This window comes from Xiphophorus couchianus, chromosome 14 (genome assembly GCF_001444195.1).
Source record: "Xiphophorus couchianus chromosome 14, X_couchianus-1.0, whole genome shotgun sequence".
Classification (NCBI taxonomy): Eukaryota; Metazoa; Chordata; class Actinopteri; order Cyprinodontiformes; family Poeciliidae; genus Xiphophorus; species Xiphophorus couchianus.
Window position 1 is genome coordinate 9,666,674 of NC_040241.1, and position 25,493 is coordinate 9,692,166.

General features: G+C 40.4%; 1 protein-coding gene across 2 annotated transcripts in view; it reads right to left on the reverse strand.

Moving 5' to 3' along the window:
- The window catches only part of svep1 (sushi, von Willebrand factor type A, EGF and pentraxin domain containing 1), a 95,020-nt gene continuing 69,527 nt past the window's right edge, over positions 1-25,493 (reverse strand). The window contains exons 20-49 of one of the 2 annotated variants that reach the window (XM_028038218.1): positions 24,359-24,447; positions 23,337-23,433; positions 23,139-23,252; positions 22,939-23,052; positions 21,579-21,780; positions 21,301-21,458; positions 20,672-20,870; positions 20,404-20,579; positions 20,170-20,294; positions 19,912-20,041; positions 19,644-19,814; positions 18,241-18,414; positions 18,015-18,134; positions 17,725-17,901; positions 15,697-15,781; positions 15,399-15,590; positions 15,138-15,305; positions 13,923-14,595; positions 11,120-13,833; positions 10,711-10,945; positions 10,373-10,528; positions 9,077-9,140; positions 8,214-8,390; positions 7,930-8,106; positions 6,327-6,509; positions 4,781-4,951; positions 3,387-3,482; positions 1,779-1,874; positions 1,266-1,359; positions 1-302 (exon numbers count right to left, since the gene is read on the reverse strand). In XM_028038218.1, coding sequence (XP_027894019.1) covers positions 272-302; positions 1,266-1,359; positions 1,779-1,874; positions 3,387-3,482; positions 4,781-4,951; positions 6,327-6,509; positions 7,930-8,106; positions 8,214-8,390; positions 9,077-9,140; positions 10,373-10,528; positions 10,711-10,945; positions 11,120-13,833; positions 13,923-14,595; positions 15,138-15,305; positions 15,399-15,590; positions 15,697-15,781; positions 17,725-17,901; positions 18,015-18,134; positions 18,241-18,414; positions 19,644-19,814; positions 19,912-20,041; positions 20,170-20,294; positions 20,404-20,579; positions 20,672-20,870; positions 21,301-21,458; positions 21,579-21,780; positions 22,939-23,052; positions 23,139-23,252; positions 23,337-23,433; positions 24,359-24,447 — 7,358 coding nt within the window. In that variant the 3' untranslated portion in view covers positions 1-271. The remainder of the gene's footprint in view (positions 303-1,265; positions 1,360-1,778; positions 1,875-3,386; positions 3,483-4,780; positions 4,952-6,326; positions 6,510-7,929; positions 8,107-8,213; positions 8,391-9,076; positions 9,141-10,372; positions 10,529-10,710; positions 10,946-11,119; positions 13,834-13,922; positions 14,596-15,137; positions 15,306-15,398; positions 15,591-15,696; positions 15,782-17,724; positions 17,902-18,014; positions 18,135-18,240; positions 18,415-19,643; positions 19,815-19,911; positions 20,042-20,169; positions 20,295-20,403; positions 20,580-20,671; positions 20,871-21,300; positions 21,459-21,578; positions 21,781-22,938; positions 23,053-23,138; positions 23,253-23,336; positions 23,434-24,358; positions 24,448-25,493) is intronic. The other variant, XM_028038219.1, reaches the window with a different exon arrangement.

Below are 25,493 nucleotides of genomic sequence, written 5' to 3' on the forward strand. Positions count from 1 at the left end.
TGTTTTTAGTGGCATTTTATGCTTTAATAAAAAGGTGAATAGTTTACACATATACACTGGAACATGACATCAAATAGTTTTTACACATCGTACAAGTATATAGCAGCAAATGTTTAATACTGTTGAGTCTGTATATGAAAAAAAATACAACTTTAATTTACAGAACGGTTCTTGCTTTGCCTGTGCGGAGATGAGTGGATGGTTGTTTTCATGTGTCATTTATACAAGAGTTCCCTTCATAAGATGTTCCACCAGGAGGCGAGTGAAGGTTTCAGAAGTGGTAGTATACCGACTTCCTCTTCCTGCAACGACAAATAACCAGGCATTAAATCAGAACAATTAAATCCCTTTCATTTCTATGTATGTTTTAGATTAGTGAGGGTTATGCATGGCAGAAGTTATCATAACTCTCAAATTTCTTTATCTTGTGTCCCCTAAAGCTGGAGTTGTGAATGTATTTAAATTAGATATTATGAGTAAAACAAAAGAAGAGCACAATTAAGTAGGAGGAATATGATATATTTGGTAAAAATGTTAATCTCTAGATGTGTAACGCTACTAGGGAATACACCCTAATTGACTTACAGCTGTATTGGCAGAGAAAGGTGGCTCTAGGAAGAATTGAATGCATGATTTTACAGTTATGCGCAACTTTGTTACTCTATTACAGGAAATATGATAAACTCATACACAGTTAACCTGCACATTTTTCAAATAAAATCTTAACACTCAATTTCCCAGAGTTCCCAGTCATACAGGCTTTTAATATGAAGTCTGGAACCATGACGGCGTGTACACATGTGAATGCATGGAAGAAAGGAGGGACACCATGTATGAAGTCGTAAATATGGAAGGACCCAAGTACAGACTTTCATACCTTTCCAAATTGGGAAGATATAAAACAAACAGAAAAATAATGTAAAATTAATTTTATGCATTATAACTAAAATAATGAAGCATTGGAAGTATTTTTTTCCCCTAATTTTCAGCTGAAATTGATTTAAATCTTTTAACGCTCCAATGTTTTCAGACCCTGCTGGTTTCAACTGGGACACAATGGATCCATTTTGTCCTTTTGTATTTAGGTTATTTTACCAAAACACCAAATACCCCCGTGTTAAACTACACTATCTTATGTGTAGTAATATGCCTCAAATTCAAAAACCTTCATACCAACAGAATAAGACAAAAGAGAAGTTTTTCACTCAGAGAAATGTGTGTGTTCATTTCGCGAGTCTTCAGTATTTTGAACGTTGGGCGATCACCTGGAGCAGTTATGTCCGCTCCAACCAGGAGTGCAGCTACATCTGTTCGGCCTGATGCATCTTCCTCCGTTCAGACACGGCGATGAACACACAGCTGCGGGAAGCAGGGGAACACACAGGAATCAATCAATCAATCAATCAAGTTTTATTTGTATAGCACATTTCAGCAGCAAGGCCTTTCAAAGTGCTTTACATCATTACAAACACAGAAACACAATGCAAGATAGAATCAATAATCAAAACACAGCATTAAGTCAAGTTCCATCAATAAATTTGTAATTGATCACATTTCAAATACAATTCTAAACAGGTGGGTTTTTAGTTGAGATTTAAAAGAAGTCAGTGTTTCAGCTGTTTTACAGTTTTCTGGAAGTTTGTTCCAAATGCAACCATCAGAACCGTCTTCATGAAACAAACGGTGTCCACAAGTTACCCTTTAATAAAGTTAACTGAAACAAACGCTCCCTGAATAATTTGCTAACCCAGATGAAAAGTGTGACGGCGTGAACTCACCGGTGTGACATCGGGTGCCCGTCCACCCAGAGGGACACTCGCATTGGTATGGTGCCACGCAGTGCCCACCATTTAGACACGGCAAGATGCAGATAGCTGCAATAAAAACAGGAAGTACGTCAACATGTCTGGAAAACAAACAAAGAAAACCATGAACTGAAAAACAAAGATTCAGGTCTACTTTTTATTAGACTTTAACGTAAACCTGAACTCTTTTCAAAGGTCTTTCTCATCTGGAGGTAGGGCTGGGCGATGTAGACAAAGTTTTGTGACAATATTTTGTGGTGCTGTTGTCGTAGCAATAAAAGTGTACATAAGTATTTACTACTACAACCATGGTTGGATGGCTGTGAGTCATGCAGTCATGGTTCTGTCATGCAGTCACAATCATGAATCTTTTGATGAAAGCCTTGTAGCCCCACCAACACAGGTACTGGTCTTGAAATACATTTCCATTTGAAATACAGTTCTTTAGGACACCAGTCACATAAGAAAGTGTGACTTGTATCATTTAAAAGAACACAACAACTACATTTAATCATATTGAACAAAGGGTGTAGAAAAATAGTAAAAATAACAATCCTGACAGCACGGACAGTTTTAGGGATTTTTAAACATAGTTAATTGGAATATACTATGACAATGGTAAATCAAAATCTAATCACAATAAAATAAATACTTCTCCACTTCTAACTGGAGATAGACGGAAACCTGATCTGAGAAATAAGTTAATCAACAGAAGCTGATGTCAATGGTAACGTGGTGAAGATGGCACAGCTTTGGCTGTACACTGCATGCGTTTAAACAATGAACTGTGGGCCTGCATAGGTCATTGACCTTTTATAAAGGATGATTACTTTGCTGCTGGGTCGACTGGAACAGCACAAAGCACTGCCAGCGCATGTATGCTACAGCAGTGGTTCTCAAACTTTTTTCAGTGATGTACCCCCTTAAAAATATATTTTTAGTCAAGTACCCCCTGACACGGGCAAAACATTTTTGGAATTAAAAAGAGGTACAGTGCTGTAAAATCACTGTCTGATTTATTAAAGCCAAACAACTTATATCAGTGAACCTGACAAATACATCCATATTGCAAACACTGCATGGTTAAACAAAAAAGAAAAACAGAAGACGGTGACCACCAGGAAGGTATAAAACCAGTCAAACCGTTTTATTTTAAAGGATATTGAAACTAAATACTGAATATAAAATTCAGGGCATGAACACACATTTATATTTTATCGAACTTTTTACAAAATAATTTTTCCCAAGACTTATTATGAGGAGCCTACTGATTTTTTAAAGATATTTTGAAAAGCTTCACGTACCCCCTGCAGTACCTCCACGTACCCCCAGGGGTACACGTACCCCCATTTGAGAACCACTGTGCTACAGTATGTATGCTACAGTTTGTATGAAAAGACTTCATTTAAAAAGACACAATTATTTCCCCACTGAATACAAGCTTTAAAAATAAAGGCTAAATTTATCTACGTTGTTCAATGTGAGACCAGAAGGCAGGGGAGTTGATGGTTTGAACCCCTGCTGTCTGTTTTTGTTGTTGTGTCCTTGAGCAAGACATTTCCCATTTTTCCTTGTACTTACGCTCCTCACAGAGTCGACCCATCCAGCCCTCCGTGCAGGCGCAGATATTGGGCCGCTGGCACACGCCTCCGTTCTGACACTGCAGCCAACACCTCGCTGAGAAAGGACATGCACAAACACACACCAACAAACAACACGCTCGGTTTGGAGAAATTGCACAATGAATTCCCCGCAAATGAAAGAAAGGAACCGCAGGTTTTCTATGTTTTTTGGAAGAACATGTGATGGACCACTTAAATATGAAACATCATGCACACAGGAACTAGAGGTCACATGCAGCAGACTCGTTTCCTCGGAACACAGCGGTAAAGAGTGCATACACACAATCTCAGCAAATGTCATGAAGGAATCTGCCTGGACTCAGCTTCTGTTTGCAAGACAGATGAAGTGATAAATAGGTTTCATACTGCCTGAATAATTCTTTCTATTAAATTAATTTCCACTTAGATTTAACTTTTTTTTTTACTGTATTTTTCTCTGTGCCCACATATACAGATACTACTAAATATGAAACTACAAAATTAAATTAAAAAAAAAAATCTAAATTACAATTTATGGTTTCAAATTCACTTCCCTAAGGTTTAGGCCAGTTTTAGAATGGAGCAAATATTGTTGCATCCTTTCCTCAACTTATACTGTAGAACTGATCAACTTTTTCTAGATAAAAGCATTCAAGGATTTTTATCGTCGTACCATTTCACATTTCGCTTGCTTGTGGTGTGAAATTCGAACTCAGGTCCCAGATGCAGACGTTTAATAAATAAATAACGGAATACTCAATGCTGTAAATGTGTGTAAATAAATAAATAAAAAGTAAAGAGTGATTTAGAAACTAAATTTCCAGTTTTTCATTAGTTGCATTAGAGAAATTACTATTTTACTTTATAATTCAAAAGGTTTTTTCACTGTGAAAAATGTTTTATGTTAATACTTAAAAGCTAAGTAAATCAATCATAAAATAAACTAACACTCAAAAAGTAATAAAAATTAAGTTATTAAAAAAAAAAAAACCTAAATCTTCCACTATGTTGTCCAGGTATAAGCTGACGGATTGTTTTGATCATAGCTGAATCCAGATTTAGCTGAATTAGCTAAATCACTTTAGCTAATCCATAGCTAAAGTGACAGTGGCTTTAGAGACAGACAAGCCACTGTCTCTTTAGAAGTGACAGTGGCTGCTGTCACTTCTAAAGAGACAGCAGCCTATGTTTCTAGTTTTTAACCCTTTCCAGAATCCCCCACCCTCGTTTACATGCAGAGAGGAAACATCAAAAAGACCTGCAGCAGAGAAGCAGTGGTTTGGTTTAGTTAGTAAAAAGCTGCAGTACGTTATATGCTGTTAAGACAGGAAGCTTCCTCAGACGGGAAGAGAAACCCTCCATTCATCTCTCTACCTCTGCATGTGGGAGGGGGCGTCCAGGTGCCGTTTTCCTGACACCTGCTCCTGTCAACGCCCTCCATGGTGTAGCCGCTGAAACACGAGTACACCGCCACGTCCCCGAACTGGAACACCGCCCCCCGCACCAACCCGTTGGCCACATGGAGTGGGGGGCCACAGGACACCCCTGGACAACAGCCACCAGTTACTCACTAAGGTATTTTTATGTTCTCAGGTTTCAGCACGCTGAGGAAGTTATGTTGCAAATATGAAATCCTGCAATACAACACAATGATCATGTTAAATATTTGTGTTATGTACGATTACAGCTAATTGGCCCCCGCGTGATCACATAAAGCAAACTGTGCACGAAACAGAGAAAAAGATTTGTGATAATTATATTTTCGGAATCATTTGTATTTTATTTCCATGCAGCAAATGTCTAAATGCTATAAACATTTGACGTGGCTCACTTCTGTGGCTCAGTTATAGCCGTCTCTGACCGTTTGGTTAGGACCAAAAGGACACTGATAGCATCGTGCATACAGGAGAATAAAGGTCATGCAAATGCATGCAAGGATTCATAGCAACATCGGCCGAGCTCCATATTCAGGCAAAGGTTGCCATAGAGGGGCCTGTGATCATTTCATTCAGCAGAACAAAGAAACAGAGCTCGATGCAGCATCATTTGTTTTGATTAAGAAAATGAAAAGAGAGAAATAAGAGGCAGCTTAACAAACCGGCGACATGAGAGAGGGGCTGTAAAGGGAGGAGTAGCAGCTGGTGCAAGAGGAGAGCATGCAGTGGCGTACACAGAGGTATTTCTGTTGTTCACTTTATTATAATCAACACCATGTCCCGATGTATTAATAAAGTCATATCTGATTAAACATGAGTTAACACCATGACCTGGTTTCCATGCTCATCATAAAAAAGCAACATTACTGCTGATGTTTCAGGGGAAAGTTTCATAAATATGTTAATATAAAACAATTTCAACCTAAAGTATTAATTTTATTTCACCTTTATTTATGCAGGTTAAATAGGGACCCGTTTTAGATAAGAATACAAAAGCCAGATAAAACGTGGGAGTGAATAGTCCATGTAAACAAGAAGAATAGAACAGATATGATTATTCCCACTTATTCAAATTATAAAACAATCTCATACATACATTCAAAACAACTGACAAGATGACAGTTTTGTTTATTGTGGATGATTTTCACTTCAGCCAATTTATCAGCTAGTAAAAGATACATTAAATGTTAATACTAGTGTTGGATACAATGGCCAGGCTGTTAACTCTGTTTGTAAAATATATTCATAAGGTTGTAAGAGGAAGACACTATTCATTGTATTTCCGCGTTTTAACTTTTAAAAAGCTGCTGCAGATGATAAAACCATCTGGCGGTTCGGTCTAATATCAATATGGTGATAATTTCTGCAGATTTTTGTCACGACTGAAATATTAAGTAACTATTACAGTACAAGTAAAAACCAAATTTATTACAAGTCTGTTTAAATGTCATATTGAATCTCTTGGGTGGAAAGGTGCAACCTACTGTCACAAACTGAACTGAGGGGGGTCCAGGTCTGGTCTGGCCTGCAGGTGATGGTGCCACCACCTTTGACCTGCTGCCCCTTGGGGCAGGAAGCACGGACTGCCTGCCCGACATGAAACTCTGGCTGGGATCCGCCGCTGTTGGTGTGTTTGATCCACCAAGGGGGAGGTGGGCAAGACTTCGCTGTGAGGGACAAACACCAAAAATTTAGTTTTTTAGATAAGGCAAGATATTTGCCTCAAAAAAAGACCAAACAGGTATTTCTAGATTTTCATTAAGCTGTCCACATTATATTCTACTTTTTGCTAAAAGCCAAAAGAAGGATGAATAGCAGTTGCGTACATAAATATCCACTTTAAATACAATAGGTCTCAAACGTATACACACTCCTATCAAATCCAAGTTTATTTTTGACCCGTTCTCGCAAAAACATTTTTCTCTTTTAATCTGATACAATGTATCTGAAAAACAAATCCGACAGACGAAAATCTGTAAAAATCAATCAACCTGAATAACCTGCATGAGAAAAATAGTAAACTAAACTGCTACCACTTTCTTGAAGTATCATTTGATTTATTTTGGCCTGCTGCATTCTGTCAGCAGGCCAAAACCTGAGCTGGTGTTATTTTGCTAAAGTTCTCCAAATCTATTACATTGTGTGAAAATAACTAGTTCAAAGATCTCTGCAGGTGATGCCAGTGACTCTGTATTTCCAAAATTTGATAAATGTTTTGGTGGAATCATTATAATGGTGATGTGAAAGTATGCTTGAACTCTGAGACACAAAATCCTTCTTCATCTTCAACTTCGTAGCAGACACGAGGCAGTTCTATCTACCAAGACAAAAAGTCTTTATTCCATCTAAAGAAAATGACAAAACCATCACACATTTCACTGTGTGGATGGTTTCCTTTCTGGAATTGTGGCTCAGAAGTTCAAGTTTTATTTCAATGAACCAGAACACATTGCTTAGAAACTTTAATGTTTTCTTTGGGGGAATATTTAATCTTCATCTGAAGAGAACAGGTTGTCTTCTACATTGTTTCATGTAGCGAACAACCTGTACGTGACAGAAATTCCTGCAGCTTCTTTGGTGTTGCTATTTTAACCCGAAATATCCTTCCTGACCAGTTTCTGTCTTCTTTTCATGAGGAGAGGAGAAACACGTTTTTCCATTTATCTTATTTGCAGGTTCACTTAGTCAAGTTTGAAATCAGGAAACATGAAAGCAAATTTTAGGTTTTTGGTTGAACAAAGTATTTGTGTAAGAGTGTCCACACATGCAAAAGTTAAATTTTTATATCCCCATCTCTCATTAAAGGTTTAAATGGTTAACCAGCTTGTTTTTTTTTTAGACCACAAAAACCAGGCATTTTAAAAGTGGATCAGGAGACTTTTTAATTCTACTGGAATCTGTCTCTGTTGTGTAAAGACAATTTCAGCTGCCGTGGATTTGCTGATTTCAGGGGCATTTGTTCAAGGAACAGCCCCCTAAAAAAGTAAGTGTCACAATTATGACTGACACTAGCAGCCAAGAAAATAATTTTGTAAAAAACATTGCTTTCTTTTTGTGTGCGTACATGTTGAGAAAATTATTTCCCACCTTGACAGATGGGGAAAGTTGAACTCCAGGTGTTTCCTCCCATGCACATCACCAGGCCGTCTCCCACCAGGCTGTAGCCGCGATCACACAGGAACTCCAAAGCGCGTCCAGAGCTCAGGTTGTGCTCCTGCACTCTACCATGAAGCACCTGTTTGGGACTGTTGCAACCTCTGACCTCTGGTTGACAGCAACAGGAATTACAAGTATAATTGAAAAGAAGAAAAGAAATTGTTAGGACTTTGATAGAAAACCACATATTAAAACTCAAAGCTTGCCCTCCATACCTGCACATGTAGGTGGCGGCATGCTCCAGGTGCCGTTAGCCAGACAGGTGAGAGTCTTTGGGCCATCGAGCTGCTGCCCCTCATTGCAAACGTAAGTGACGTTTTGCAGACTAGCCCCTCCTGTTTGGATCTGAGCATTTTTCACAAAAGGTGGAGGCCCACAGGAACTTGCTGAGGCTGCAGACACATAAGAACAGATGTTAAAGGTCATGGCGGGGACTCGAAATTATTCACATATTTCATTATTGAGAGGTTGTTTTAAACATATCACTGTAGCAACAGAATATCAGGGTTTAGAGCACAGTGCAGCTTTCCTAAAACCACAACTTTAATATATTTACCTCTTTTTTTTCTCATTTATATTTTTTTTTGCAAAACTGTTGCAGTAATTGACATTTACGACAGTATTTAAGGATGAGTTGAGTAACATATTGTCTCCGTTATTCAAAATTAGCTTTTTAGACATCCTCCGTTTTGTACCTGTGAATTTCCATTTTGTCCCTTTGTGTTTCTAAGCAAATAATTTTGTCCCTTGTACTTAAACTTTTGCATATGAATTTATTTTTCCTCGTAGTTAGTTACTTTTTTGAACTCCGGTGTAATTTAAGGCAAGTGTTTATATTTATACTGTTCCCATTTTAACTCTGGTCACCGCTTAGACCAGTTGACGTAAAATATGACATCGTAACTAAATTAACTCTGGCAGATCATTTTTACTGGAGAAATGTAAAAACCTTTCCTTACAGATGATCATCTATAGCGTACAGAAAAGTACCTACACTGTCTGTTGATGCTTTGAAACAAAAATATGAAATAGTGACCTGCACTTTTCCAAATATCGTCTATTTTACACATAAACTCACCAACACACACTGGCTGCGTGCCACTCCATGTTCCATCTCCTTGGCACGTCTGGATAGATTCTCCCTGAGATAAAATAGTGAAACAGAAAAACAGAGCAAGCTGATCTCCATGTTTCAAATCCACAATCACCTTTTAATAATTTACATCCAGAAACACTATTTTACTCTACAAATTGCTGGAGAAATTTGCTTGCCCGCTTGAGAGAATTTAAATATATATTTTTGCAACTAAACTGGTTCAAATGCTAATACCTGCTTAGCACCAGTTCTCTATATTTCCAGACTAACACCAAACCACTGTGTTTGTATCCTGAAACCCACCTTTGCTCCAGACCAGAGAAAATAACCAGGTTCACCAGAAAGTGAAATTTATGAAACCAGCAACTAGTAAAACGAGCTAGTTTTGCTTTAAACCTGCTGAATTTTAGACAAAAACAATAAAGCTTCCCCCTTAATAACAGTAAGATTGGTTAGGGAATGCCACAGATAAATATCCCCAAGTGGTTTTTAATAAACCCTGTTAAACATTTTATGCAACTCTCATATACAACACCAATTAGATGGATAAAAACAGTTTCTAAAGTGTGACTGTTTAACAGTGTTCATAAAGTAAATACATGATATTAAAACAAATAATGAGACACTTAATGTAATAATTTTGAAATGCAGATACACATTGCGATGTCTACCTGTACTGTGGTTCTATAGAAAGTAATAATTTAGCAGAAGGAAGCTCAAACATTTGCTAGCTGAGACACTTTTAGTCATGAAATGTAAGTATTTTAAACACAAATAAAGCAATATCAATAAATGGGCACTATTTTAGCACTAGAACATGTTTGAAGGAAAAACCGATCATAGTGAGTGCTCAGACGGGCCTGCAGGACATCTCTGTGTCAGGAAAAAGAGTCAGCTCTTTCTGCCCCATTAACAGCTGGGGATAAATCATGTGACTTACTGTAATCTGATTCTTTCCCAATAACTCTGAGTGTGCAGCTGGTTAATGGTCTGACACAGCATTTTAAAAGTAGTCCTGGACCTGTGTACACCAATGCAATCATTCAAATTCTATAGTTATTTGGATCAAACCTCAAATGTTAAAATAAAAAACCCATATTTTTTGTGTTTTTATTTATATTTCACAAACTATTCCTATTTTCATGGTAGCAGGAGCATGGCAGGTCTTTTAGAAGAAATAAGTTTTTCTAAATTAGATATAAATTTCTGTCTCTCTCTTTTTCTTTTGATCTTTCCAGTTGTTGGGGCTTAAAAAGTGAACTTTGGTTTGACGATCACCTTCAGATCAAAGCCAGGCAGACAGGAGTACAGCACAAAGTCTCCATAGGTGTAGCTGTCGCCCTCCATGACACCGTGAAGAAGAGCAGACGGTTTCTCACACATCACCACCTCACATGAAACCGTGATGATGCTCGGAGACCAGCTTCCTCCCATCTAACCACAAAACACAAACAACATAGCTTTGTGTAAAACATAACATTAATTGATAGAAAGAATGGTTACATAACCATAGAATCATCTTGATAAATACACATATTTAAATGTATGCTATGCAAAAAATGGGGTATTAGAAACTATAATTTGGTTTTTAACTAGGAAGAAAAACCCATCACTACCTGACACTCTGCTAGTGCTGACCCCTGCAGGTAGAAGCCAGTAGGACATGAGAGGGTGATTGTGCCGCCAACAGGAGTGAGCTCTCTCCCATTGATTTGCAGGTGGGGGATGGAGATGTTGGTGGGTAACAGACAAGGGGCAGGAAGGCACTGAATGGTGTGTTTGGACCAGGTGCCGTCACTCTGACAGGAAAGAGAGGCTCTACTTGTTGCCAATTTGTATCCATCCTCACATCTGGAGAGCAGGAAATATGAAATAAGAAAGAATATGTCTGATGTCAATTAGAAAAACAGAGGTGAGACGGTTACCTACTAGGAGTATATCCGGCTCATAAAACAAGACAATGCTGTTTTGATGAGCACGACAAAAGATTTGAATGCATATTGCAGAAGTAGGGTGAGTATTTACCTGTATGTGACCTGGTTGGGGAAGGTGAAGACGTCTCCCACCACTTGACCATGGGCTACCGCAGGTGGTTTTCCACAGTTCACAGGCTCACAGCGGATTCTGGGTTCCCCCCATCTGCCATCTTTTCCACAGGAGAGGAGCGAGGATCCTTTCAGCAGGTAGCCGGGACGACACATGTACGTGACTGTTTCTGGAAAGGTAGTTGTGCCACCCTGTAGTACTGCATTGGGAACTACAGGCGGGGCAATGCTGCACCTCCCCCTACCACACACTGGCACCCCGGGGCTCCACACGCCTCCCTTCTCGCACACTGCCTCAGAGGGACCTAGCAGTTTGTAGCCCTGATCACAGGTGAACTGAACTCGGTCTCCGCAGGCTCGGCCAGGGCCTGTGACCGTTCCAAACTGAACCTCAGGCGGGGAACAGGCACAAGGTTGGCACTGAGGAACAGAGCCCACCCAGAGTCCCTGAGCTGAGCACCGCAGGATGGGATCGCCAACTACCTCGTATCCTTCAAAACAGACATACTCCACCACGTTGTTGTAGTTGAACCCTGAGCCGTTCACAAAGCCGTGACTGATGTCCTCAGGTGGGTCGCAGCTAATAATGTCACAACGCGGCGGGGGTTTGTCCCACAGGCCATCTGACTGACAAACAACTGTGGGATCTCCAATCAGCTTGTATCCTTCATCACATTCATATTTCAGTTTTCTGTTGAAACCAGTTTCTGACCCTAGCACACGGCCATGGGGTATAGGAGATGGCCTGCCACAATGAGCTGGTACGCAAGAATTGTAGGCATGGCTCCAAGTACCATCAGCCTGGCAAACACTTTTAGATGTTCCTTTTAAGATAAAACCAGGCTGACACCTCAGTTCAATTTCCTTATTATAGGTGTACTCTTTCCCTTGGACAGTGAGGTCACTAGGTACTGTTGGGGGACCGCAGGACACTGGCTCACAGCGTGGCGTTTGACTGTTCCAGTTTCCATCTGCCTGGCAGGCGATGGTGTCCGTTCCCTTTAGGACAAATCCAGGATGACACTCGAAGTGCAGAACTTCAGGGTACACAAAATCCCTCCCATGAGTCAAACAGTTAGCAACAACACCAGGATCGCCACAGGATACAGGTCGACATACTGGCTCGTCACCGGTCCAAAGTCGACCAGACACACACTGTCTTATAGGCTCTCCCACCAGCTCATAACCTTCCTCACAAGAATAGCTAACCACACTGCCAACAGGAGCATAAGTCACATTTATGGAGCCATGCTGTGGATTGGATGGCAATTCGCACTCTGTTGGGACACACGATGGGGCTGTTCCGTTCCAGCCCCCATCTTCCTGACACACCAGCCTGGTGTGGCGGCTGATGTCGTAACCTTGATGACAGCGATACTCAATCAGTGTCCCATGAAGAAAGTTCAAGTCCAAAGGGGAAGCTGGAATGGTGTCTTTTGGAGCAGTGTCCGACTCTGCTACCCTGACATAGTCTCCAAAGTCAATGTGAGGAGGGAGTCCACAGTCGGAGGGTACACACATAGGAACAGAACTAGACCAGCCTGTCTCCTCACAGGTTAGATGATCCTGGCCAACAAGCTGGAACCCTGGGAAACAGCTGTAGAAAATAGTTACGCCAAAACTGTGATCCTGACCCTCCACAAAACCATTTTCGATTGGTTGGGGAAGAGTGCAGGATATCTGCGTGCATACAGGGGGCTCTGAGTCCCACTCCCCATCAGCCGAGCACTTCAGAGTCTCTGGTCCGCGAAGCCGGAAACCACGGTGGCAGGAGTAGGTGGCGCTATGACCATACTGGAGCTTTGTGTAAACCACTTTCCCACTGGCTATCTGTTTAGGGATGGAGCATTCTACAGGGCGACACGATTGAACCCCACCAATCCATGTACCTCTGTCTCCACAAAGAACAGTGGAGTCTCCTACTAAATTATATCCAGTCCTACAGCTATACAGGGCTTTACTGAGGTACATCAGACCCTGGACATCAACAAATCCGTTGGAAATCTCCTCAGGCTGAGGACATTCAACAGGGATGCATTCTGGATAAGGAGTACTCCACCGGGAGCTGGCTAGACAAGATACAGAGTCTTCTTTTCTGAAAGTAAAGCCTCCCATGCATGTGTAGGTGATCACTGAGCTGAAAGGGAAAGAATGAGAGGTATTGTTTGGAGCACCAAAAGTCACATCAGGCGGAGGTCCACAAAACACCTCCTTGCACACCGGAAATGTGTCGTTCCACTCCTGGGATGGAGTGCATCGAAGAACATTGGCGCCCTCCAGAATATAGCCATCCTCACAGGATAACTCCACAGTTCCAGACTCAGAGTACAGGCTCTTCAGGACCAGATGGCTCTCCTCTAGAGGCGGCTCCGGACACTTGACAGGAGAGCAGCGCGGAGGATTGGGCTGATCCCACTTTCCGTTCTTGAGGCAGGTGGAGACAGGATTCCCTCCAAGCTCATAACCCTCATCACAGAAATATTCCACCTTGCTGCCCACACGGAAGGTGGAGCCCTTGTAGTGTCCGTGGACCACAGCAGGAGGAGGGTCGCAGGTCAAAAGGACACAGATGGGTGGGTCGTTGTTGGACCACTGTCGGTTGGCCTGACAAACTCGCTCTGGCCCACCCACCAGTTTGTAGCCGGCATTACAGGCATAAGTCACCTTGTTATTGAAAGTGTATCGAGTTCTGACCTAAAAGAAAAGAAACACAAACATCCATAAATATGGAAAACAACAACGAATTCAAAAGTGCATTCTGTATTTTTTTCTTTTGTACTAACGTAGATGTATCCATTTAGCAGTACAGGCGGGGAGGAACAGGACACAGGAACACAAGTGGGCAGACTCCCTCCCCACTCTCCATTAGCCTTGCAGATCCTCCTCTTCTCCCCTCGAATCAGGTACCCTGCCTCACAGCTGTACGCCACCACTGCTCCAAAGCTGTAGTTGGTTCCTCTCACATACCCTCGATCGATGCTCTCTGGTTTGGAGCACCTCACTGGCACACAACCAATCTCAAACGGCGAAGGCTCCCACGTCCCTCCTAACAAGCATCGAAGCGTGGCGGTGGTATTTAGCATGAAACCCTCTTCACATTTGTAGCTCACTTCAGTGTTGCTGGAATATTTGGGTTTGTTGACTGAATCTAAAATCGCGTGGGAAACCTCAGGAGGGCGTAGGCAAAAGTTTGCGATGCAGCGAGGGGCCTCCATGCCATCAGGGGCGACCCACACTCCCTGAGCGTTGCACACCATCTTGGAATTGTTGCTGGCCGTGTATCCATCTGTGCAGTAGTAGCTGGCTGTGTCTCCGAACAGCTTGTGGGTCTCATGCGGCACAGCGTGGTCGACAGCAGGGGGTGGGCCACAAGAGCGAGGGACACACTGCAGAAAGCCTTCAGTCCATTGGCCAGTGGGTAGACATTCCCTGGTTTCTGGGCCAATCAGAGTGTACCTGGAAAGCAAGCGTAAAGGAATGTATAGACTTTTATGTCTTCTTACAGTGCCTTGGTATTCATATCCTTTGAAGATTTGATCTTTTTGTCATGTTGCAAGTTCATGCTATTGGAATTTATTTTGATAGACTAATTTTGAAGTAGAAAATATATATTTTTTTACAGTTAATACTTTGCAGAACTAACTTTTGCTGCATTTACAGCTGCCGATATTTTGAGGAATGTTTCTTTGAACTTAGAACATCAAATGTCTGCCATTTTTGTTCATTTTGATTTACAGAATAGCTTAGGCTTAGCCAGACTGCATGGAAAGCATATGAAATGATCCATAAGAATATTATAGATTCTTTGTATTGTTGTCGAGACTTTGACTAGCCCATTCTAATGCAAGGATATGTGCTTTGTTTTGCTCTAAAGTGTAGATTAAAGCAAAAAACACAGTGAAGAATCTAAATCACTCCATTGTAGCTCTGGTTAATGTAAATTCAGTCATTTTTTGAGCTAATTAAGTTTTGATTTGATGTAGCAGATCCACGTTTACCCTTCTTTGCAGACGTAGTGAACTTTATTTCCCACTTCATAATTTTCTCCAACAATCACCGCATCTTTAAGTGCTGGCGGCTCGTTGCACAGGATGCTCACACAGCGAGGAATGGGCCGGCTCCACTCGCCTGTCGCTTCACAAACCACTTCCATGGAGCCCTGTGGTCTTTGCAACAACATAGTACTTAGTATAGACACTTGTTTATAGAGGTAATTTACTGCAACAAAAGAGACATCATCGTCTGTAATTCATCCATACCTGTATCCCTCAACACAGGTGTATTTAATAGTAGAGAGGTAGGTGTTTGTGTCGAGGACATAGCTTGCATGCGCCACAGCTGGCGGCCCCCCGCAGGTCACCGGATAACAGATAGGTGGCGCCCCGCTCCACCTCAGAGTCGAGAGACAGTGGAACTCATAGGGAATCTGAGGCAGGAAGCCGTTTTTACAGCTGAGGGGCAACAAACAGCAAAACTATTTTTCTTTTCTGCAAAATTTAAGATCCTTTGCTGGATTAATGTTTGTCACAGTGACACGCAGTATGATGCCCATGGTACCTGAAAGTCACCTTGCTTCCAAACGTAAAGTTGTTTCCTGTCATGACAGAGTTTTCAGGGACGCTTGGAGTCGGGCAGGAAAGAGCTGCAGAGAGAAGATGGGAAAATTAGTAATACCTGCTTGTTTTTATGCTTTCATATTGCAACTGCAACTTTTGTGCTAAGATATCTGAGCCTCGCAAAATAAATCTTTGATTAGATTAGTCTTCTCCAAGACGCCTTGCATCATTTATGCACCACAACATTTTCCATTCATTGTAAACATTTTAAAGAGACGAGCTACTTCAATTCAGGGTGGAGCTCAAGAGCAAAACTAGCTCACTGTAACATTTGTTTCCTCTCATAAAGATGGCTCTAACGTGCCTAGTCACAAATAGAAACATTGTTTGTTAATATTTTTATTCAAAGATTTAAAAAAAACAGCAGCAATTATAAAATTATTGCATTTTCCACATGATATAATTGTTGATGCTAATGTAATGTGAAGCAGACAAAACCATATGTTGTGTGCAATATGTGCCTTTAAGAGAAATATCGTGGTCAGCATGGCAGTATAAAGACTAAATGGACTGAATACGCCAGACTGGCACTTCCACTTCCTCTATGAGTAACACTGTGGCTTCGAGCCAAGATGGAGACACTGTAGTGGCCGGGAAAAAGGACAAGAAGAGAGCTGTTCCTGTAATCCACCATTCATGCAACTCAAATAACACAGATTGTGAATCTGTCGCTGCGCATCTGTAATATTTGCCTCTTCATAATACATCTAAAAGTATATGTTTCTATATCTTGAGATGTGTCATATATCCAATTTCCACACAATCACAACAGCAAACTGTAGTCTTCAGGGTTGACAGAACTGTATAACTCAATACACTTATCAAATTCATGTACACATGGAAGCCGGTCTATGCATTCATTAAACTATAAATGTACCTGTTTTATAACCGAGAAAGGCACTGAAACAGAACAACTGCATTTAAATTTTAAATATCAGAAACTAGCGTTTAAATGTGAAGTCAAATTTGAACCCACAATAAACTTGCTGCATGTGAATCAGTGCAGACATATAAAATAAAAAGAGATTATGTTTGGATTTTATTACTACAGTACTACTTAATTTGAGGCTTTGATCTAAAATCTGTGTCTTAGACTAGAAGACATAACTTTCAAGTGAAACCACAAACTTGTACGCTAAAATATCCAATAACCTTGTACAACAGTTCCCCGTTGTTATGGGACATAATGAAAACCTATTGTTGTTCCCAGAGCAGATTTTCTGTAAAGACAATAGAGGTGCTGCATTTTCATTCATTTTTGTACTTGCAATGGCAAATATTCCTGCTTGAATAAGTTCATTGTTCTGTGTTTTTATTTTATTTTTTGAGAAACTGATACATTCAAACATTCACAAAGTGAGATTTTCCTAGCTTAAGAAGGAAATGGCTCCCCTCGTAAAATAGATATGTAACTATTTTCCTGAATAACTTACGTACAGTGAAGGACAAAATTATTCATCAGCCCTCACAGATTTATATCTAAAGTTACTTTTCGTTCAAGTCAAGCCCCATAAGTTCTCGTTATATTCTCAGGGAATATAATGGGAATTTCTCAAAAGATAAAACAATGTAGAACAAGCATTAATTTTAAAAATACAAGCTATTTTTTAATATTTACATTTTGTAAAAAAAAAAGAAAAAAATACAAAAATGTTTATGCCTTTCTTAATAATCTTTATAGGTATTACAGCAACTAAGCTCTTTATTTGACTGTTGATCGGTGATTTACTTGTTTGCCCTGGTATTTTTAATAAATGATGAACTCCACATTCATTATTCACCCTTTTCATCACCATAATCTTTAGTCCGATCCATTAATATTGCTTCCAGTTAGAAGATACATGTTGGTAATAATAAATCAAACCTAAATCTGAGTGAGATCTGAATAATTTAAAGATTAACTGAAGTAATGTTGACTTATTTAAAGTAAGAGAAAAAATGTCAGTGGTTTAAAAACCTGAGTTCTCACCTCTGCAGTAAGGGACAGGATGGTCCCAGGTTCCTGATTCTAGGCAGTGGAGTCGTGAAGAGCCAATCAGCTCATAGCCGCTATCGCAGCCAAACGCCACAGCGCCGCCCACCAGAAAGCTGCTGCCGTCTCTGTGACCAAACTCTGGAGACCCAGGGTTCTGGCACTTCACTGGCTCTGAAAACATACAATGACAGGGTTTACTAATTTTTAAGGTTTATTAAAGTTTTAAGCATGACTAAAGCTTATCTCTTGATCTGCTAGCATCATAACTCATCCACTTGTTGTACCAGTGCAGTTTTTGCCATCTCCGGTGTACGGGTGAATGCAGGTGCAGGAGTACGAGCCCTCCGTGTTCTGGCAGCTGGCGTGATCGTCGCAATCAGACCCCAGAGCACACTCGTCCACATCTGAACTCAAACAGTCACACGTATGTACAGACAGGCAGAATGAGTTGGATATTTTGTTGTTTTGCAGTTTCGCTGCCAACATCAGCTGAGCATTGCGTCTTTTTACCCAGACAGGCAGGTGGATGTCCTCCCCACTGGCCGCTGTTGCTGCAGTGCACCTTGGCGTCTCCCAGCAGGTAAAAGCCGACGTTACACCGGTAGACCACAGAGCTGCCTGCTTGGAAATCTGAACCCTGGTACAAGCCGTTCTCCAGTGGGCGAGGAGGTCCACATGACACTCCTGCAACACACACAGCGAAAGAAATATACGGCGACCATAGGATTTCTGCTTCCAGCTAAGAATTTGCTACTAAACTCCAACAGCAAACATTAAAGTTATTACGAATGTGTCTAGTTGAATAGTGATTTTCCTCTAATCTAAATAGAATGTTTGCTTGTCTTTCACATTTTAAAGAGTGGCTAAAGGAAATGAACCTGTCAGTCATGTCTTATTTTAGGAGGGACCAAAAATGGTGGAACAGGTGACTTGAAACAAGAAAAATCATTTGTTATAACTATTTCATTTTTGACCCTGTGGATGTGGAGCAGTTACATTGCTTCATAGAAAAACTACTTCAGCATAAACTATTTACTCAGCTGGAAATGAAAAATTATGAATTTTGTTTCTAATCTTACGTTATACTGTTACTCAAAAGAAAGAAAAAAAAAACAAATGAGGAAAATTTGGACCATGGTAATCTGGTAACAGCTGTGATAATCACAAAATCTGTGGAAGGCTGGATGATTTAATATTTTACTGGAATTTAGTAAGTTTTACAGATTCAAAACTACTTTTATAAGTGTTTTACTTATTTATTTTATGTTCTTTGCAATATAAAAATTATGAAACTTTAAATAATGTCAGTGTTTACTGATCTGGATTCAGTTTTCCCTTTAAAAATGTCCATAGTTATCAAGTTATTATACATAACATACCAGTTGTTTAAATAACAATTTTGAGCTGTGAAACATATATTATTGTGTTGGAATAAAAGTATTATTTGCCAACATGTTTTTCCATTTTTGTAGCATTTTAACCTCAGTAGTCCACTTTCACATACTGTTTCTGACTTTTTATGTATTCATTCACTGCATTTATGTTTTTTTCAGTAAAAGGCCCAGAGATTATCCAAGTTATGAGCAAGAGAACAACAATATAATTTTGGGATTATGTGAACAAATGAAAGGGTTCTAAAGCTAACAAAGAGTGTAATCAAAGCATGAAACAAAAAGTTAATGTGTTAATATATTTACTAGAATTAATGTTTTAAGCCCCAGCACCTCCCGACCCCACTAAGGACAAGGGTGTAAGAAAATGGATGGATGGATGGATGGATAATGTTTTAAGCTTCTAGTCTAGCTCCATTTATCATTTGTGCATTTTTCTAGCTTTTCCAGTTTTAAATTACCAACATAGAGAGCCATTTGCAATCAGAAGCAGAGGTTTTGGGTATCAGTTTTGGGCCTTACTTTCACAGCTTGGAAGCAAATGGCTCCACTCCCCTTTGTTCTGGCACTGCAGCACTGGCTCCCCCACCAGGTAAAAGCCAGGATCACAGGACAGGTGCACCTGAGCACCAGGGCTCACCTCCACGCTGGAAGCATGCAGGTGGGACACGGCGCTTTCCAACTTAGGGCAGTCTGCAGAAACAGAAACCCGTTGTACCTCACCACCAGGTTTAATGACGCTCTTAATGAAGTCCTGCAATTTTTCAAGTACTTGATAAATCTCTCTTACCAGCACAGAAAATACTGTTGAGGTTAACTTTGACCCGGCCTGCCACACCACTGAGAAAGTCGGGCCAAGCCAGCACGTTTCCTCTGTGGGTCACATGGGAAGCTGGACAGCTGCTGGCCAGAACCTTGATCTGTTTGTTCACAAAAAACTGATTTAATTGTACATAATTCAAAGTCGGAAACACAAAACGGCATCTTTTGTACTTTAATCTATTTGTGTCACAACGTTAACTGTGAAAAGAGAAAGTCTGGCGTTTACCTGCTGTGGAGTGAGAACACGATCCCAGATGTTGAGCTGACTGATGGAGCCGACAAAAGATTCAACAGGGTTGAAGCCCTCACCTCTCTGATCTTGGTCCTGACCCAAAACGAGAGCCCCGCCGCCTGCAGAACACAAGCAGCACCGGGGTTAACAACTTTACAGTAAACCCACATTTACCCAGAAAAAAAAGTGCGTTTGAGGAAAGAGTCCAGGCTGAGGATAGCACTACACCTGGGATAGTGGTGCCGACTGACAGGCCTTTGCCTCCGTCTGAGGGCTTCCCGTTGATGTAAACCCTCCAGTCGCCGTCCCAGCTCCTCCATGAAACACCGATGTGGTACCACTGACCCGTGTTCACAGCAGGGCAGTCAGTAATCCGCTCCTTACCATTCACATAAAGCACCCACCTACCATCAAATCAGATGGAAAAACAACAGTTAAAGATGGTCAAACAGGAGTTTAAATTGATGGTTTTTCCAGATGGTTCTGCATTTCTGACCCGTTGTAGTCGATCAGCAGGAAAGCATTGTCGCTGCCTTCTACGGCGTAGGAAACCGGGGTGCCATAGTTAGTGATGTCTGTTGACTTCATCCAGAAGGAGCAGGTGATTTCTGTCAGCGCCGGCATTACTCCATCCATCATCACGTAACCATGGATACCAGACACCTCAAAGTCCAGGTTGAAGGCAGAGGACATCTCTGAGCACACACCAGAAAATAATAAGCAAACCATTTTTGTGTTAAATATGGGTTTTTCACAGCAGAATCCCATTCGATAATAAAGAGAAATGCATGATGAAATTAAGCTCTGAAACAGAAAAACAACAGCAAGCATAACTGGCATTTAAGACTAATATAGTATCAAATAAATTACAATCAGCTTTTCAATATTTCTTTAAATTAGATAAGTAGATAAATAAGACAAAATAATGTTATTTTTTCCAAAAATCAACTGAGCATTGTTTAAAAACTTTCAACATATAAAAGTATAAAAACATAATGAAATAAAAACCCAAACAGAACTGGAAAAAAAAAAGAGTAAATTTGATCAACTATGCCCTTTTAATGTGTCGTGTTGTGTTTCCCTCAGTTGCCATGGTGTTGTGGCATCTGTCCTATACAGTAGTACCTGTCTCACACCTGGATCCGTTGAACCCCGGGAGGCAGCGGCAGGTGTAGGAGCCCAGACCGTCAAAGCAGCTGGCTCCGTTCACGCAGGGGTTCGGGTTGCACTCGTCCACATCCACCTCACACAGCCTGCCTCGAAAGCCCTCCACACACTCACACCTGGACGGGCGATAAGGATGTTCAACAGTTGTTAAAACTCTGGTCCTTCTTAGTTTTTGTTAGCACAGACGCATGCAAGCACTTAGCTACTATCATGACCTTTTTTTCTTTTTTTTTTACCTGAAACTATTGACATCATCTATGCAGGAGCCTCCATTGAGACAAGGGGAGCTGTAGCATTCGTCAATGTTGATCTCACAGCGATCCCCAGAGAATCCAACGGCGCAGTTGCAGCTGTAGTCTCCTGTCAAGTCTTCACACACTCCTCCGTTCAAACACGGGCTGGACAGACACTCGTTGATTTCGAGCTCACAGAGAGAACCTGTGGAAATTTAACAGGAATGTTAGAAAGTTCCTCTACCTAAGGAGTGTCAAACTCATTTTTATTTTTGGCCACATCGAGATCATGACCGTTCTCCAGTGTGTCAGAATGTGTTGATAAAACCTATTAAACTCTTAAAATATTAATAAATACCAGTAGCTGTCTCTGCCTTTGATAAGTTCTTAAAATTAAATAAGATTGACATCTGTTCAATCTTATCATGCTCACTCCCTCGAAATGTTTTTTTGAATTTTTTTGAATTCTTTTTGCAATAAATATCTAAAATTTTGTGGTGCTAATTTAGAAATATTTGCAAAGAATTCTGTAATATTTGCTCTTACGTCTGACGGTAAATGTGACTATTTGTTACTCTCCACATCGATGACAGACTGTAAGTTGACATTATGTCCAACTGAGGCAGCAAAGTAATAGAAGTAAGAAATCCTGCCACCTACAGGTCGGCATTGGCATCATTAAACCCAACGTTTTTGACCAAAATTTGAAATAAATCTCCAATTATAAATTTAGCAAAAAAAAAAAAAAAAGCAGAAATCTGCTGTTTTTACATTTATAAAAAAAATATATCACAGAATCACAAGAAACTGGAGGATCTATTTGACGTAATTTGGCAGTATGCTGATAACAGCTGCTTTGATTTGGTTTTTAAAATAATCTTTAGGCACACAGCTGTTATGTTGAAGCCTCTTTTCATGTTTCCCTCTGGAGTTTAAAGGACCACAAAGAAAGCTACAGTGGACCAGATTTGGCCCCCCAGCCGTGAGTTTAACACATGTGCTTTAAATTTGATAACATGCAGTGCATTTTCACACAAAGAGCGTAAAATAGGCTCCCTGTTCTCAACTGCAAGTATGGGGAGCCAACTCCTTATTAACTACAAATGTATACAAACAGCAGAAAACATGTTCATGTTCACATGTTATCTGTTGTGTCCTCACTTTTTAATGTTGCTCATGAATCAGAAACTGTCACTAACACCCAGTATGAATTAGTTCAAACGTTGATCAGATTGTCTGATGAACAGAAAAGTGCAGCTTTCGTTTGTTAAAACTGAAAAAGATTTTTAGCAGACATATAAATGTTATGATGAACTGGAAGTGAAGTCCAGCTGATTGCCATTAATGCCTGTTTAGGACTAACCTGTGAAGCCCTCAGCACAGCTGCAGGAGAACTTATTGACCTCGTCCACACACAGCCCTTCATTTAGACACGGGGAGGAGAGGCACTCGTTCACCTGACCCTCACACAGGGAGCCTAAATCAGACAAACAGAAAGCCTTTCATAACCTTCCAAGTATCATTAAAGGCTCTTTTTATTGTTTTGTTTGACAGAGTCTATACCTAAAAAGCCAGGTTTGCATTGACACTGGAAGTCCCCCATCCCATCCCTACAGAGGCCTCCATTCTGGCAGGGGGCAGAGTCACACTCGTTTATGTCGACCTCACACTTTGCACCTGAGGGTGAAATGTCAGCGGCATCATAGCAGTGGCGTACAGCGGCGACATCTGATATCTGATGAGTGGGATTTATTTATTTACCTGTGAATCCAGGCATGCAGGTGCAGACGTATCCCGCTCCAACCTCTTCACATGTCCCCTTATTTTGACAGGGATTCAGGAAGCACTCATGGAAAACCTGAAGAAATTATTTAATTTAAGGAATATTTATGGTTCTGTTTCTCAATTACTACTTATTTTTCAGGCAAGTTCTAATAATTATGATAAATTTAGAGGCAAAGTATATGACCACCTGTGGAGCTGATCTAGAGCCAGAAGCAGCTCTCTGGGTGCTAGAACAAGATATTTTAACTTATAATATGGGAAAATGTCTTGTTAAACTGGCAGATTATTTCACTTATAACTAATATAATCTTAAGGAATTATTGACTTCAAACAACCTCATATATATATATCTTGCTGAAAAGTTACTTGTAAGTTAGTTTTGTCTATTTCAAGTCCTCTAAGATTAGAAGCTAGACAAAAGGCTAACACTTTATTTGACGGGATGTGCATAAGAGTGACATAATACTGTCATAAACATGATATAACAACCTGTCATGAACATGAAGAAGTCTTTATGAATGTTTACGACTGTCGTCATGAAGTGTCATTTGGTAAATAATGACACTTTTAATACAAAGTCCATTAAAATGGCCAACATAAATGGCATTATAGGTGTCATTATTTACCGAATGACACTTAATTCCTGAAGGTGTTATGTCATGTTTATGGTCGTGTGATGTCAGTCTTATGCACACGCTGTCAAATAATCTTTTATGTAACTGACAATTATATTTATATTTTGTGTTTTTGCAGGGATGTACAACATATTTCTAAAGTTTTAAAATATTATTTAGTCGTAGAGTAAAGCAGGTTTTAACCTCTATACACGTTGTATTTTGTAGCAATCCAGGAAGTTGAGGCTAAATTTAACCCGTTCCAAGAGGGTTTTGAGACATGACAGGAATAGATGATGAACAAAATGTCCTCAATGTTTTCATTTCACAGTGGCAAGACAAGAGACAGAGGGAAAGCAGATTTTTATTTTGATCAATAATTACCTGACTGCTGACTTGGTAGTCCTCAATGACCTCCACTTCTGGAGCAGGAGTTACGCTCTCCTCCTTAGCGAGAAAGCTTGAGCTAAAACCTGACAATGACAACCAGAGAACGTAAAATGTAAGCAGAGAGAAGACTGTACAAAAAGCCACAGTGGGAGGTTTCAGATTTTGGTGGAGGGCAATAAAACTAATTGAAGAGGGGCCAAAAGTCAATGCCGAATTTACTGCAAGTCGCCACTGTATTCGCTGTCTGTGATCAACTCCTTCTCACTACATGAAGTCAAATTAATGCAGAAAACTACAAAACCATCGTTAAAAAACCTTGCCATTAGCTGGAAGACTGGCAGACGAGCAGGAAAAAGGTCTGTGTTTAAATTCATAACTGGCGCTTTACTGTAACCACTGTTCGTTTTTGCACTTAGGCATGCAGTGCGGTTTATTTTCTATTGCTTCACAGCAATAAAAACCTTATTATTACCACGTCCCCGATCCTGCTCAGTAATCCTGTTTCCAATTGGATTGAGCTGTCAAGAGACAGATCAGCCACCACACAAGTGGTGTTTTACATGGGAAAGGCTGACACAAAGCGGTTCCTTTACAGCAACATTGACGTAACTTGGCTCTTTCTGCAGAGAGTTAATATAACTCACATGTCAGCCTAACACTGTACAATACGGTTAACCCACGAAAATCACTTTAATCTTCTGGATTTATCTTATCTGGTTTTTCTTTTCAAATTATGATCTATATACACACTAAGAATAATATAATTTTAACAATTTGGTAAAACCAAGATGATGATGTCATGGCTTTGAAGGCTCCTGACAAGTTAAGACAATATCAGAGTTTACCAGTGGCACACCTGTCCCTTTGAGACAAGATGGGGAAGAAAAAAAGAAATCAGTCGAGCTATCAGGAAGAGGAAAGTGGAGACGAACTAGCCTGGTTCACTTCCAGATGCCTGAAGGTGCCATCTGCTCAAACACTTATATATGCAAAGATCAGCAGCATCAAGCCGTCGTTCTGTTCAAGAAGCAGACGGCTTCTGTGTCCCAGACGTGAACGTGTTTTTGTTTGAAATGTGAAAATCAACTCCAGAACAAAACCAGAAGGCTTTGTGAAGATGCTGTCTGAG